The sequence below is a fragment of the Rhinopithecus bieti genome, unplaced genomic scaffold (genome assembly GCF_001698545.2).
Source record: "Rhinopithecus bieti isolate Rb0 unplaced genomic scaffold, ASM169854v2 scaffold_9581, whole genome shotgun sequence".
Taxonomy (NCBI): Eukaryota; Metazoa; Chordata; class Mammalia; order Primates; family Cercopithecidae; genus Rhinopithecus; species Rhinopithecus bieti.
In genome coordinates this window covers 2,195,846-2,210,811 of record NW_016806413.1, presented here as the reverse complement: position 1 = coordinate 2,210,811, position 14,966 = coordinate 2,195,846, and the positions used below count along the sequence as shown (strand labels likewise).

The following is a 14,966-nucleotide window of genomic DNA, read 5'->3' as shown; positions in this document are numbered from 1 at the left end:
AAAAAAAAAAAAAAAAATCTGAAAATTTGTCTCTGATTACCTTCACCTGACAGTTGCATTGATAGTTGCACTGATTTGATCAAAATTCAGAAACACAAGATGGTGTCTCTTATACATAAGCACCAAAACTAAAAAGAAAATGCTTTTGTTGACTTTATTTTCAGTTTTGTTTTTCACATATTCAAGAATAAAGACATTCTCTACAATTATTTTTTTTCTCTAGAGAAATGCTTACAAACAGTAGCCAGCAACTTACACTTCTTTTTTTTTAAGCTATTTTTTAATTTTAATTTTGACATAATTTCAGACCCACAGAAAATTTGCAGGAATAGGGCCAGGCAAACTGGCTCGCACCTATAATCCCAGCTACTCAAGAGGCTGAGACAGGAGAATCACTTGAGCCCGGGAGGCGAAGGTTGCAGTGAGCTGAGATTGCACCACTGTCCATCAGCCTGGGCAACAGAGCCAGAAGCTGGGAAAAAAAAAAAAAAAAAAAAACACTTTAAAATTAGCCACACCTGTAGTTCTTTCGACTCCTGAGGCCAAGTAGGAGGATTGCTTGAGCCCAGGAGTTCAAAATTACAGTGAGCTATTGATGGCAGCAGCAGCCCCATCTGGAGCAGCCACTGCTAAGACGCTGGGTGCAGCAGGAGAGACGTGGCCGGGGCTGCATGCTCTTCAGAGCTGGTGTGGGCTGGGAACAGGCAGGAGCCCTGCCTCCTACTGAATTGGTAGGGTGGGAGCCACATGCTCCCTGGCGCAGCTGCAGCTGCCCAGCCACCCACTCTGGACTGGGACATCTCTGGGCTCTCAGGGGCCTGGGAACCCCTGCCCCTGCCAGCTCAGAAGTACCTGCTCCCACTCCCTGGCCTCTCCCAACTCCCAGTGCCCCCTCAGGTGCAGAGCAAAGTTGTAGCAGAGCCTGGGCGCTGTCACAACCTGGCCAGGGTGGTGCTGACACACCAGCCCCCTGCTGTCTCTGTCCCCTCCGGACTTTGGGTGCTGATGAGCATGGGAGGGAGGCATGGTGAGGGTGGCTGAGGGCAGCTTGGCCCAGGCCTGTAGGTACCCCTCAGCACAAACAGCCTGGGCACCATGGATGGCATGTTGATGGCGGGAGGCAGATAGGTTTCTGGGCAGAAAGGGCCAGGGCCCTGATGAAACCCCACCTTCAAGCCAGGAACAGCCTGAAGTGTGGAGACTGGGCTGCCAGTTCCAGGTGAAGTCCGTGGCCCAGAGTAAAGACTTCATTGATGACGGTTTGGCCAATTGGATGGTGCTTTTTCCAGGCCCACCAGGAAAAACCTTTCTGAGCACATAAAAACCCTGAACTCAGCCAGACTCATGCCAACATTGGGACTACCAGCTGCAGGAAGGAGTTACCCACTTCAGGTCTCCTCAATGTTGAGACAGCCTGCCTGTGAAAAGGAGCTACCCACTGTGCGTCTCTTCTCTGCTGAGAGCTGGACACTCGTGGGGACCACCTGCCTGCAGAAAGGAGCTACCCCAGGTCTCCTGAGAGCTGTTCTATCACTCAGTGAAACTCCTCTCTGACTTGCTCATCCTCCAGTTGTCCACATACCTCATTCTTCCTGGACATGGGACAAGAACTTGTGAACACCTAATGGTGGGACTTAAAGAGCTGTAACACAAACAGCTGAAACACGCCCTCTGCTCACCACATTACAAGTGACAAGGAGAGAAAAGCTGCAGCTTTTCGGGGAGGCCAGACCTAGGGGCTCCCCAAGCCAGGGCTGTGACACCCACTTTGGGGCCCTGTGGTTCCTGGTGTCTCCAAGCTTCCAGGAACCACCATGTCCCTCGGTTCCCACAGTGGTACACCTGGTCATCTGCAGCCTTGCATGGAGCCAGCGCCTGTGCTGGTGCATGGGTTTGCCTGCTCCACTGCAGTCAGCATACCTGGCTGTGCACAGTGGCTGGACCCTACGTTCACTCACACACCCCTTGCCACTCTGTGCCTGGCTGGCCCTTGGCAGACGTGGGATCTGGGCCAGTAGTGTGAGCTGAGTGCAGCCTGCCAGGCCAAGTGGGCAGAATGAGCCCAGTGGGCCTGAGCCAAACTCAGGCAAGGACACTACCAACCACAGAGGTTCCCAGCTGGAAAAGCGACACCCCAAGGATCCCGTGACACTATGATGGTGCTGTTGTACTCCAGCCTGGGCAACAGAGCAAGTCCCTGTCTCTAAAATAAAAAAGGTAGAGACTAAAATAAAAGAAAGAAAATTTGCAGAAATAATATAAAGAAGTCCCATGTAACTTCCATCCAAATTCCTCAAATGTTAACTTTGTACTACATTTGCTTTATCATTATATATATATTTAAATATTGAAATTATATATGTATATTTATACACATTTTTTCTCTAAACCATTTGAGTAAGTTGCAGCCACGATGTCCCTTTACCCCTGAATACCTAGGTTGTACATTTTTTAAATATAAAAACATTATCTTGGAAAATAATAAAAATTAAAAAGTTAGCACTTATGACAATACTGTTAGCTAACCCTGAGATGTTATTCAAATGTCACTCATTTTCTGAGTGCTGCCCTTTATTAGGAAAAGAAAATCCCAAATCATGAGCCACATTTGGTTGTCAAATCTCTTTAGTCTTTTTTAATCTGGAACAGTTCCTCAGTGTTTTCTTGTCTTTCATTACCCTGATGAATACAAGCCAATTATTTTGTAGGATGTCTTACCATTTGTTTATCTGATGTTTCCTCATAATTACAGTCAGAGTTTTTCACAGGCCTACCCCAGAAGTGATGTTGTGGTGTTTTCAGTGGATTATGTAGGAGGCATGTGATGTTTATGTAACCCATTACTAATGATACTAATTTCTTCCAGGAAGTTATGATTTTTTTTCCTTTAATTAGCTTCTGTTAAGGAGATATTTAGGGCTATATAAATATTCTTTTACTCCTTAGATTTTTACTACCTCACTTGCTCTAATATTCATTGATGATTCTTGCTTGAATCACATATTACTCTGCTGGTTGCCACATGTTGATTTCTTCATTTCATCGTCTCTTCATATGGGGACTATATGAAGTGCCTATGTCCCCATCTTTCCTATTATTCCCTTACTTTCTGGTTCACCAAGTTGTTCCAGGTTCATCTGTACTGTTCCTGCTCCAAAGTTTGATTCAGTTTTGCCAGGAAGCTCTGGCTCTTTCTAGTAGGGATTGGTTTATAGACACCAACATTCAGTGCTACATGTGCTCAGTTACTACTAATCCTCTCAGTGGCCAGAGCCAGGAAACATGTATCTTTATATCTGTATATATTAAAAACCATGGCTGGGTGCAGTGGCTCACGCCTGTAATCCCTACACTTTGGGAGGCCAAGGTGGGTGGACCACGAGGTCAGGAGTTCAAGACCAGTCTGGCCAATATGGTGAAGCCCCGTCTTTACTAATAATACAAAAATTAGCCGGGCATGGTGGTGCCCACCTGTAGTCCCAGCTACTCAGGAGGCTGAGGCAGAAGAATCACTGTAACCTGGGAGGCGGAGGTTGCAGTGAGCTGAGATCATGCCACTGCACTCCAGCCTGGGTGACACAGTGAGACTCCGTCTCAAAAAATAATAATAATAAAAACAAAAACCATGTTGAGAGTCTTTGTTTTACTTCAGTTTTAGAAACAAAACACAAATATTGTTAAGCTAGACCAGTTTATTTTTATACATTAAATGTAAGAATTCCAAAAATCAATTCATGAATCTATAAGATCATATTTGAATCTATGTTGCAAAACATTTGGGCCCCAAACCAAACATAGTGTATCATTTGATAATTCATATGTCAATAAATCGTGCTTTCTCTTACATGATTTTAAGTTGAACAATATGTATTAATAAGTGTGGAAAAGTTGGAAAATTGTAATGCTATATCCAATAGTAGTGATATAAATTAAGATATATTTACCTGCTTAATCACATGCCATGCAGAAGTGACAAAATGTTTACCAGTATTCTTAAAGAGGGTATAGGAAGGATTATTAATTGCTATGCAACGTCAGTGAATTTTAAAAAAACCATTGAACACTTTCACCTAGAGGATAAACTTCCAATTCCCTTTCTCAGTGTGTAAGACCCTTCATGGTCTGACCCCACTTTACCCGTCATCCCTCTCCAGTCTCTTATGCCCTTCTCTCCCTCTAAGCATCCTGTCATCAGGGCATATTGGCTCATCTCATAGATCTTTGTGCACTATTATGATTGACATGCCATTCTCTCTCACCTACTGGAAAGATCTGATACATCTTTTGGATTCCAGATCACATACTACCTGTTCTACAGAATCTTCCAGGAAGAATTACTACTTCTTTTCTCATACTAGTTCTTCTATTCTAATTGCTTATCTCTATATTCCTTATTAAATCTGTCTTCCTTTAAAACAAGGACTTTATCTTCCTTGTAATTCCAACACAACACAATGTCAGGCATTCAGGATAAATGTTTAATAGATGCATAATGATTTGTCAATTTCAATATTCTAAACTTGATAATTTTTAAATGCTTTAGATCACAATATCTAAAACATATAAAGTGACTATTAAGGAACCTAGTGCTCCCTTCAGTAGTACATATACTGAAAATGGAATGAGGCCAGGTATAGTGACTCACACCTTTAATGCCAGCACTTTGGGATGCCAATGCAGGAAGATCACTTGAGCCCAGGAGTTGAAGACCAGTTTGGGCAACATAGCAAGACCTCATCTCTACAAATAATAATTTTTAAAAATGAGGTGGGCATGGTAGTACATGCTTGTAGTCCCAGCTACTAGAGAGGCTAAGGCTAGAGGATCACTTGAGCCCAGGAGGTCGAGACTGCAGTGAGCCATGATCACACCAATCTATTCTAGCCTGGGTAACATAGTTAGACCCCATCTCAAAAAAATTGGAACAATACAGAGAAGATTAGCATAGCCAGTTAAAAAAAATTCTTTTTAAGAAAAAATGAGGGCGGGCGCGGTGGCTCAAGCCTGTAATCCCAGCACTTTGGGAGGCCGAGACGGGCGGATCACAAGGTCAGGAGATCGAGCATCCTGGCTAATACGGTGAAACCCCGTCTCTACTAAAGAACACAAAAAACTAGCCGGGCAACGAGGCGGGCGCCTGTAGTCCCAGCTACTTGGGAGGCGGACGCAGGAGAATGGCGTAAACCTGGAGGCGGAGCTTGCAGTGAGCTGAGATCCAGCCACCGCACTCCAGCTTGGGGGACAGAGCCGGACTCCGTCTCAAAAAAAGAAAAAAAAAGAAAAAATGGCCAGGCATGGTGGCTCATGCCTATAATCCTAGCATTTTGGCAGGCCGAGGCAGGAGAATCACTTGAGCACAGAAGTTTGGGGCCAGCCTGGGCACCAAAGTGAGACCTAGTCTGTACAAAAAAACGAAGAAAGGGAACCTCTGGTTTTCCTGGAGTTTTCTGTTGCATAGTAATGCCTAGGGCCCACTCCCTACCACCTTGTTTTGGAATCTGAAATGTTCCCCTCAGCCCAGAGTCACTTTACCATTCTATCCCCGCTCCCTCACCACCCACTCCTGCAGCAGCTCGTCAGCCTCCCAGGGCTCCATCCAGGTCACTCATTTCTCTGGACTTCCCTTGGGTAGCCAGTGACCCTGAGCACTAACAAGCACCCTTGTGTCATGATTATAGCACCAAGTGAGAGACGGTTTCTACAGAGGTGGTGCTGCTCTCTAGAAGGCCACACAGACTTTCAGCTGTTTTCTGAAAGCTATCTTCTAATCTTTAAAGATTTTTTTTTTTTTTTTTTTAATTTTGGATGGAGTCTCACTCTGTCACCCAAGCTCTGGAGTGCAGTGGCGTGATCTCAGCTCACTGCAACCTTCGCCTCCCGGTTCAAGCGATTCTCCTGCCTCAGCCTCCTAAGTAGCTGGGATTACAGGTGCACGCCAACACGCCAGGCTAATTTTTTGTATTTTTTAGTAGATACGGGGTTTCACCACGTTGGCCAGGCTGGTCTCGAACTCCTGACCTCATGATCTGCCCACCTCAGCCTCCCAAAGTGCTGGGATCACAGACTTGAGCCATCACACCCGGCCAAAGCATTTTTGATATTTAGTTCTTGTAAGACTATTGAGGTAAACATTCTAAGAAATACAGGTTTAGAGAACATCTTTCTGCTGAGCTTATCATAGAGTTGATATAGTTGAGACGAGACTGAAACTGGACATTTGGTTGGGTGGAAAGGAATGGAGGTGTCACTGAGCACCAGGGTAGTGAAGAAGCCCTCCTGGAAGGAGGGTGTGGCAAAATGACTAGATTGGTAAGGTCTGACCAGTTAGAGGGACTGGGTTACAGGGATGAGGGAATAAGCATTGGGAGCTCAGGGTAGTAATATCCAAGACTAAAATAAAGGGAGAAACTGGAGTCCACCCAGCTAGAATCCACAAAGTAATCTTTTCATATTCCTTCATCAGGACCCATTGCCTCTTAATTGTCACTAGTCCCATCAGATATGTCTGTTGAGTTTGACTTTTACACCTTTTTTAGCTCTATTATAATATTTGGTCACTTACTCCATAATTAGTATTAGTTCTACCCTCCCATATGTGTATGACTGACATCAGTGAAGATCTAGTATAGCTTACTGAAGTTAGTAATAAACACACTTTGAAGTATTTTTAATTAAAAAAAATTATATCTAGAAATCTAGTGACAGGTTTGATATAATTAAAATTTAATTTTTTAATATGCAAAGGAAGTTGTCATAACTAGAATATGATTTGACAGGTGTTGGCAGTTCTCCAAGCAACTTATTTTAAAAGTAGGTATTTCTGAAAAAGAATAGGTGGAAGTAAAGGTTTGATTGAAAACTCGGTTTAATACCGGGGCTGCTTTAAGGTAATTTATGTGTCCTTTTTTTTTTTTTGAGTACAATTTTTTTTAACTTTTAGGTTCAGCACTACATGTGTAGGTTTGTTATATAAATAAACTCTCATCATAGGGGTTTGTTGTACAGTTAATTTTGTTACCTAGGTACTAAGCCTAGTACCCTATAGTTGTTTTTACTGATCCTGTCTTCTATCCTCTACCTTCAAGGTAGAGTGTCTTCCAGTGTCTGTTGTTCCCCTCTTTGTGTCCATGTGGTCTCATCATTTAGCTCCTGTTTATAAGTGAGAACATGCAGTATTTGGTTTTCTGTTCCTGTGTTAGTTTGCTAAGGATGAGAGCCTCCAGCTTCATCCATGTTCCCATGAAATACAAGAACTCATTCTTTTTTATGGCTGCATAGTATTCCACCGTATATATATACCACATTTTCTTTATCCAATCTATTGATTAGGTTGATTCCAAGTCTTTGCTATTGTGAATATGCAAGTGCATGCATGTGTCTTTTAATAGTAGAAATACTTATATTATGGTTAGTATTAAAGTGTGTGTGTGTATATAATATATACATATATATATCTCCCTCTCTCTCTTTCCCTTCTAGATCCTGGTTAGATAACAATGGGAAAAGTGCTGTTAAAAACCTAAAGAACAGTTTGCCACTTAGAAAAGAACTAGATCGTTTAAAAGATGAACTGTCTCATCAATTGCAACTGTCAGATATCAGGTAATAAAGAAGAGAGAACCTAATTTAGAAATTAAAATGAATATGAATTACCAACTGATAAGCTTTTCAGCAGCTAAATATTTGCATCTTTAACTTTAATGGCTCTGATAACTGAGTACTCTTCAATTATCTTTATGAACATCATGAAATGTTCATCTGTGTAAGAAAACTCTTAGTAATTTCTTATTTTAAATATTGAAGTAAGGCTGTGCACAGTGGCTCTTGCCTGTAATGCGAGCACTTTGGGAGGCCAAGGTGGGAGGATCACTTGAGCCCAGGAGTTCAAGACTAGCCTGGGCAACAGGCTAGTAGACCCTATCTCTACAAAACTTAAAAAAAAAAAAAATTAGCTAGGCACAGTGGCCTGCACCTGTAGTCTCAGCTACTTGGAAGGATGAGGCAAGAGGATCACTTAAGCCCAGGAGCTTGAGGCTGCAGTGAGCTATAACTGCATCACTGCACTGCAGCCTAGGTGATAGAGCAAGACTTCGTCTCAATTTATATATATGTTACTTCTTTCTTCTATATATAGATAAAGAAGTAAGGCTTAAGTACTGACATTTTTGGCATAATAAACTTTTTTACATAATAAGTTTGTAAGAAAAATACCCTATTCCATATACACAAAATATATAAAAAATAATTATGCCCCCATCTTATAAGATATTTAAGGCCAGGCACAGTGACTCATACCTCTAGCACTTTGGGAGGTCAAGGCAGGAGAATCACTTGAGGCCAGGAGTTTGAGACCAGCCTGGGAAACATAGCGAGACCCCATCTCTAAATAATAATAATAAGTGTTTTAAAAAAATTAGTATTTGAGTTTAAAAAGAGGAGGGGAGGGAGAAAATGGATGTTGTATTCTTGGTTCTATATTATATCGTGGAACTTTTTAAGTAAGTTTTCATAAACTTGAAAATTGCAGTTATATAAAGATCCATGCTGAAATTTATTGCGGAATAGATTTAACAGTTCTTAAAACTGTAAGGAAGGGAAAAGGACGAGTCAGGTCATTCAGTCATTGGACTTCCCATCACTAGAACTCAGAAAAATCGTCATCTAGTCTTCATGTTTAAACATCTTTGTTACTTTTTGCTATAGCCTGTTTTGTTGTTTTCAATTCTCATTATTAGGACTTTTTTTTCTTATATTAAAACAAATGACTATTTGGGTACCATAAAACACCTGTTTTCCTGTGTTTACAGAGTACAGATAGTATTTACATGTTCTGTTCTTGTATAATCAAATCATCATAAGATAATTCAGAATTTCAAAGCATTCTTTTAGACTTCCATGTGTGAAATGTTTGAATGTATGCATATATCTGTTATTTTATCATCACACTAATCATTTTCAGATTAAACTTTATTATAGGGGGTTCTCCCCATTCCATAGTCTATTAGCATAAACTTTTCTAACTAAAATAGTAAGATCATTTTAAAAGTTTATAAGGTAAATAAATTAATGTGCATGCAAATAACTTTTTCTAATAGAAATTTTAAAAGATCTGTCAAAACAGACTGGGTTAAGAAAATGAAAGGATTTCTTGGCCGGGCGCGGTGGCTCAAGCCTGTAATCCCAGCACTTTGGGAGGCCGAGACGGGTGGATCACAAGGTCAGGAGATCGAGACCATCCTGGCTAACACGGTGAAACCCCGTCTCTACTAAAAAATACAAAAAAAAAAACTAGCTGGGCGAGGTGGCGGGCGCCTATAGTCCCAGCTACTCCGGAGGCTGAGGCAGGAGAATGGCGTAAACCCAGGAGGCAGAGCTTGCAGTGAGCTGAGATCCGGCCACTGCACTCCAGCCCGGGTGACAGAGCGAGACTCCATCTCAAAAAAAAAAAAAAAAAAAAGAAAATGAAAGGATTTCTTAAACAGATAAAAAAGAAATAAATATTATTTTACAGTATAATGGAGAAATTTCTCAGCTTTAATTTATATTATGGTAAATGTCAATAGATATAACCTGGCCAGGTACGGTGGCTCACGCCTGTAATCCTAGCACTTTGGGAGGCCAAGGCAGGCAGATGACGAGGTCAGGAGTTCGAGACCAGCCTGACCAACATGGTGAAACCCCGTCTCTACTAAAATACAAAATTAGCCAGGCCTGGTGATGCATGCCTGTAATCCCAGCTACTCAGGAGGCTGAGGCAGGAGAATTACTTGAACCCGGGAGATGGAGGTTGCGGTGAACCAAGAGCACACCACTGCCCTTCAGCCTGGGTGACACAGTAAGACTCTGTCTCAAAAATATATTATTTATTTATTTATTTATTTATCCCACATAAGCAAAAACTCTTTGGAGTTTCAATTTTTAAGAGTATAAAAGGGTCCCTGAGACCATAACATTTGAGGACTATGGGCATGAGGGCTTCTTTACTTGCTAAAAAAAATTAGCCAAAACTCCAGCAAACAGAAACATTAACTAATGACATTGTTTTTCATTCTAAACAGCCTATATAGAACACCATTTTAACAAAACAGCATTTACCACTTTTGTCACTTAAATTTTTTAATGTCAAATAATCAAAATTAATATTCTTTGAAATTATATTTTACTTTTAAATTGTAGTTTAAAGAAAATTTTTTTAAACAAGTTTTCATTTTATCAGAAATGACATTCATCAGAATCAGTATTAGGATAAAAGAAGAACCTGTGTTTCTTGAGAGCCTGTTTTGAATGCCTGGACTCCTTCACACACATTACCTCATTTGATGTCTACTACCTGTGTGGCAGGAAACATCCTCACTTTGCATGCATGAAAGTGAAAACCTTAGGAAGGCTAAAAGGCTAAAACCTCTGTTCAAGGTTACAGAGCTAGTAAGCCACCTTAGAACTCCAAGGTGGGTTTTCTGACACCACTCAAGACCAGTGTTCTTCACAGTTACACAGCAGGGCCTCTGACATCGTGTCAATGTCAGGTTCCATGTGTCACTGGGGTTTAATATTAATTTATGAAATGAGCAGATGTACATGATTTCATCAAAATCACTTTCTCTAGAATGAGATAAAAAGAACCTGAGGTCAGGTACGGTGGCTTACGCCTGTAATCCCAACATTCTGGGAGGCCGAGGCAGTGGATCACTTGAGCCCAGGTGTTCAAGACCAGCCTGAGCTGGTGAAACCCTGTCTCTACAAAAAAAATTTGTGAAGTAGCCAGCCATGGTGGCGCATGCCTTTAGTCCCAGCTACTTGTGAGGCTGAAGTAGGAGGATCTCTTGAGCAGAGGAGGTCAAGGCTGCAGTGAGCCATGACTACACCACTGCATTCCCGCCTGGGCGACCAAGTGAGACCCTGTCTCAAAAACAGAAAAGAGAACCTGATAAACCTAACTGGAATTCCTAGTTGGAACTTGAATCTAAAACAAAACCATCATCATTATAACAATGTGAAAAAGAAAAATACTTTTTTCAAAGTTTTCCCATTTCATCATCCTATTTTTAAATAGAAACATCATATATTTGCTTTTTTTAAATATTTGGATACCTGAGCATAGTAATAATATTTCTGCCCTCTGGTAAAAATTCATTTTCCATGTGGTTGCTTATTTAAAAATTAACTAGCTTAGAAACATATGATCAATCTAAACATGTGATGTGCCTGCTTCAGAAAGAGACTCATTGGCTTCCCAAGGACTCCAGTAGTTGTGGTGAGTGCTTGCTCCTTCTTCGGGGTGCCACTTGTTAACATGCTTGTGTGCTCTGTTGGCCTAGGTGGCAGAGGAGCTGGGGCGTCGCCCACCGCTGTAGCCAGCTGCATAGTTTAAGCCGCTTAGCACAGCAGAATTTGGAAACACTTAAAAAAGCAAAAGGTAAACATTTTCCATTTTCTTTTAAAAAATCACCTAGCTGCTATGTACATCTATAAATTTTAATGGAAAAACCAAGTAACTTTATCATAGCTGAACTTTTAAACCTGTTCTTTGAATAAAGCAGTGGCATAAAATTAGCCTTTAAGCTTGTACTGAATTTAATCCTGAGTTTATACACTATTGGCACAATGCAGAAAGAATGAAGTACCTCGACCATGACTAAAGGTTTTGTGTTTTATCATCAGGGTGTACAATCATATTTACAGACCGTTCTGGCATGAGTGCAGTGGGCCATGTGATGCTAGGAACAATGGATGTCCATCATCACTGGACAAAAGTAAGAAAGAGCCTTAAAATTAAAAACTTCTTGTCATTCATATACTTTCATTTCCAACAATGCTATAATGTTAATGAGCCAAAAAAAAATTGTGTTCTGTTTTGTTTTGTTTTTTAATGTTTTAATCATGGTGTCAGCTGTTTTCAGATCAGATGCTGAAATCTCATATACTTAAAATACTTAAGAAGGAAGACTGATTTTAAGGCAGTTTTGTCTGGTAATATTGCATTCTTTTCTGAAGCACAGCCTGAAAGCCTATATTCTGTTGTTTTGTTTTACTTGTTCTTAACAGATTTATTGAGGTATAACTGACATTTAATAAACTGCACATGTTTCTTGTGTGTTGTTTGGTATTTTGACATATATGTATGCCCATGAAGCCATTATCACAGTCAAGATAGCAAACGTATCCAACACCTGGAGCATATGGCCCCTTGTAAACACTCCCTCCCATCTCACCACCCCCTCTCCAAGCAACCACTGGTCTGCTTTCTGTCACTATAGCTTAGTTTTGGAGTTTTATGTAAGTGGAATCATAGGGCTTGCAAACTTTTGTGTCTGGTTTCTTTCACTGTCTCATTTTGAGATTCATTCATGCTGTTGCATGTATTGAGAGTTTATTCCTTTTTATTACTATGTACTATTTCATTGTATAAAATACCACAGTTTGTTTATTCATTCACCTGTTGATGGACATAGGGTCGTATCACTTTGTGACTATTACAAATAAAGCTGCTATGAACATTTGTGTACAAATATATGGACATATATTTCCTTTCTCTTGGCTAAATACCTAAAATAGAATGGTTGGATCATATGGTAGAGTATTTTAACTTTTTAAAAAACTGCCAACACTTAACTATGGTCATCTTTTTAATTTTAGTCAGTCAGCTCTGTGGTACAATCTCATTCAATGTTTAATTTGCATTTCTCTAATAATAAATAAAGGTGAGCATCTTTTCATGTGCTTATTTGTCATCCACATATCTTCTTTAGTGAAACGTCTGTTCAAATCAAATATTTATTTCGTAGAAAATACTTGCAAACTACATATCTGACAAAGATATTATATCTAGAATATATTTCAAAACTCTCAAATTTCAGCAGGAAAAGAAAAAACCAATCCAACTAAAAAAGGGCAATCTAAAACTCTCAAAATTCAACAGTTAAAAAAAAAAACACTAAAAAGGGCTACTAAAAAAACCAGTCCAACCAAAAACGGTGACATGAAATGACATGTCACCAAAGAGAATGTACAGATGACATGTAAGCACATAAAAACATATTCATTGGCCGGGCACTGTGGCTCACGCCTGTAATCCCAGTGCTTTGGGAGGCCAAGACAGGTGGATCACGAGGTCAGGAGTTCAAGACCAACCTGGTAAACACAGTGAAACCCCGTCTCTACTAAAAATTTAAAAAAAAAAAAAAATTAGCTGGGCATGGTGGCGGGCGCCTATAGTCCCAGCTACTTGGGAGGCTGAGGCAGGAGAATCACTTGAACCCGGGAGGCGAAAGTTGCAGTGAGCTGAGATTGTGCCACTGCACTCCAGCCTGGGCAACACAGTGAGACTCTGTCTCAAAATAAATAGAAAGATAGAAAGATAGATCAGATAGATAGATAGATAGATAGATAGATAGATAGATAGATAGATAGATAAAACCACAGTGCGTTATCACTACACACTTACCAGGATGGCTAAAATGAAAAATAGTTACATGCTGGTGAGAATGCAGAAAAAATAGGTCATCCATGCATTGCTGATGGGAATGTAAAATGGTACAGGCATTCTGGAAAAAGACTATAATGGTTTCTTACAAAACTAAACATGACCCAGCAGTCCCCTCAGGTATTTACAGCAGAGAAATGAAAAATTATGTTCACACAAACACCTGTACATGAATGTTTATAATAGCCAAAAACTAGGAAAAGAATGTTCTTCAGTGTGTGAATAGCTAAACAAACTGGTACATCCCTACCATAGGATTCTACTCAGCAGTGAAAAGGAGTGAGCTATTGATACACGCAGCAACTGGATGGATCTTAAGGGCATTGTGCTGAGTGAAAAGTCAGTCTCAAAAGGTTACAAACTGTTTGACTGTATTTATATAACATCCTTGGAATAATAAAATGATAGAAAGGAAGAAAAGATTCGTGGTTGCCAGGAAGTAGAGAGAGGGGAGCAGAGGTGTCAGTGCTATGAACGGGATCCCTGTGATGGAATTCCTGTGTGTTTTGACTGTGGCAGTGTCACATGGCTCCATACACATATAATAAAGTAAATACACATGTGAAAAATACACAAATGCATGCAAGTAAAACTGATGACCTCTGAGTAAGATTAATGAATTGTATCAATGTCAATTTCCTGGTTGTGATATTATACCAATAATTGTATAAGATGTACTGTTAAGTGAAAGGTATATGAATCTACAATTATCTCAAAACAAAAAGTTTTTAAAATGTAGTTACCAGATATACATGAGTAACCCATAGAAAAATTGAAAAATAGGGAGTAAAATTATTTTCCACAAGATGTTAAAAGTAGATTATAAGTAATCTGTAGAATTTTTACACAGCTATTGCTTTTATTATAGCAGAGTTTTTAATGCCTTCCAACTCTTCTAAAAGACCCTGGCTTTTAATAGAAAATCTTAAGTCCTTAGTGGTCCTTCCCTGACCCAGCCCCTACATCCGCCTTGAGCCCTTCTCTTTCCTTTCCCTCGCAGCAGGTCACGTGCCAGCCATACCAAACTCCTTATTGTTTCCAAACATGTTGCTCCTTCTCATGGTTCCATATTTGCACATGCTCTTTTTCCTTCCCCCAAAACAGCCCTTACATTCACGTGCCATTTCTAAATCTTACTTAATGTTTAAGACTGATCGAATTAGACGCCCTTAGAAACTTTTGCCTGAACCTCCTCTGTATCCACTCACCCTGATTTGGCATTTAGCATGCTAAATTTGGATTTTTGTTTCCTTGTACCCCAACTGTGAGTGCCAACCAAACAGGGACAAACTCTTACAATCTGTACCCTTCAAGTGCCCAACTCAGTGCTTACATATATGGTAGGTGCGCAATCGTATTTATTGCACTTAATTGAGTTTAGTTACTTTAAAGTAAATTTTGAAGGAATAGACTGAGTTGAAATACATACACTTTATTTCTAAAACCTTTATTATACCATTTAATAATTCTAAACTAATTGAAG

General features: G+C 40.2%; 1 protein-coding gene across 3 annotated transcripts in view; it reads left to right on the top strand.

Annotated features, from left to right (window-relative positions):
- The window catches only part of TCAIM (T cell activation inhibitor, mitochondrial), a 74,361-nt gene that overhangs the window by 49,784 nt on the left and 9,611 nt on the right, over positions 1-14,966 (top strand). For all 3 annotated transcript variants that reach the window (XM_017876319.1, XM_017876318.1, XM_017876320.1), the window contains exons 6-8: positions 7,480-7,602; positions 11,319-11,416; positions 11,662-11,753. In XM_017876319.1, coding sequence (XP_017731808.1) covers positions 7,480-7,602; positions 11,319-11,416; positions 11,662-11,753 — 313 coding nt within the window. The remainder of the gene's footprint in view (positions 1-7,479; positions 7,603-11,318; positions 11,417-11,661; positions 11,754-14,966) is intronic.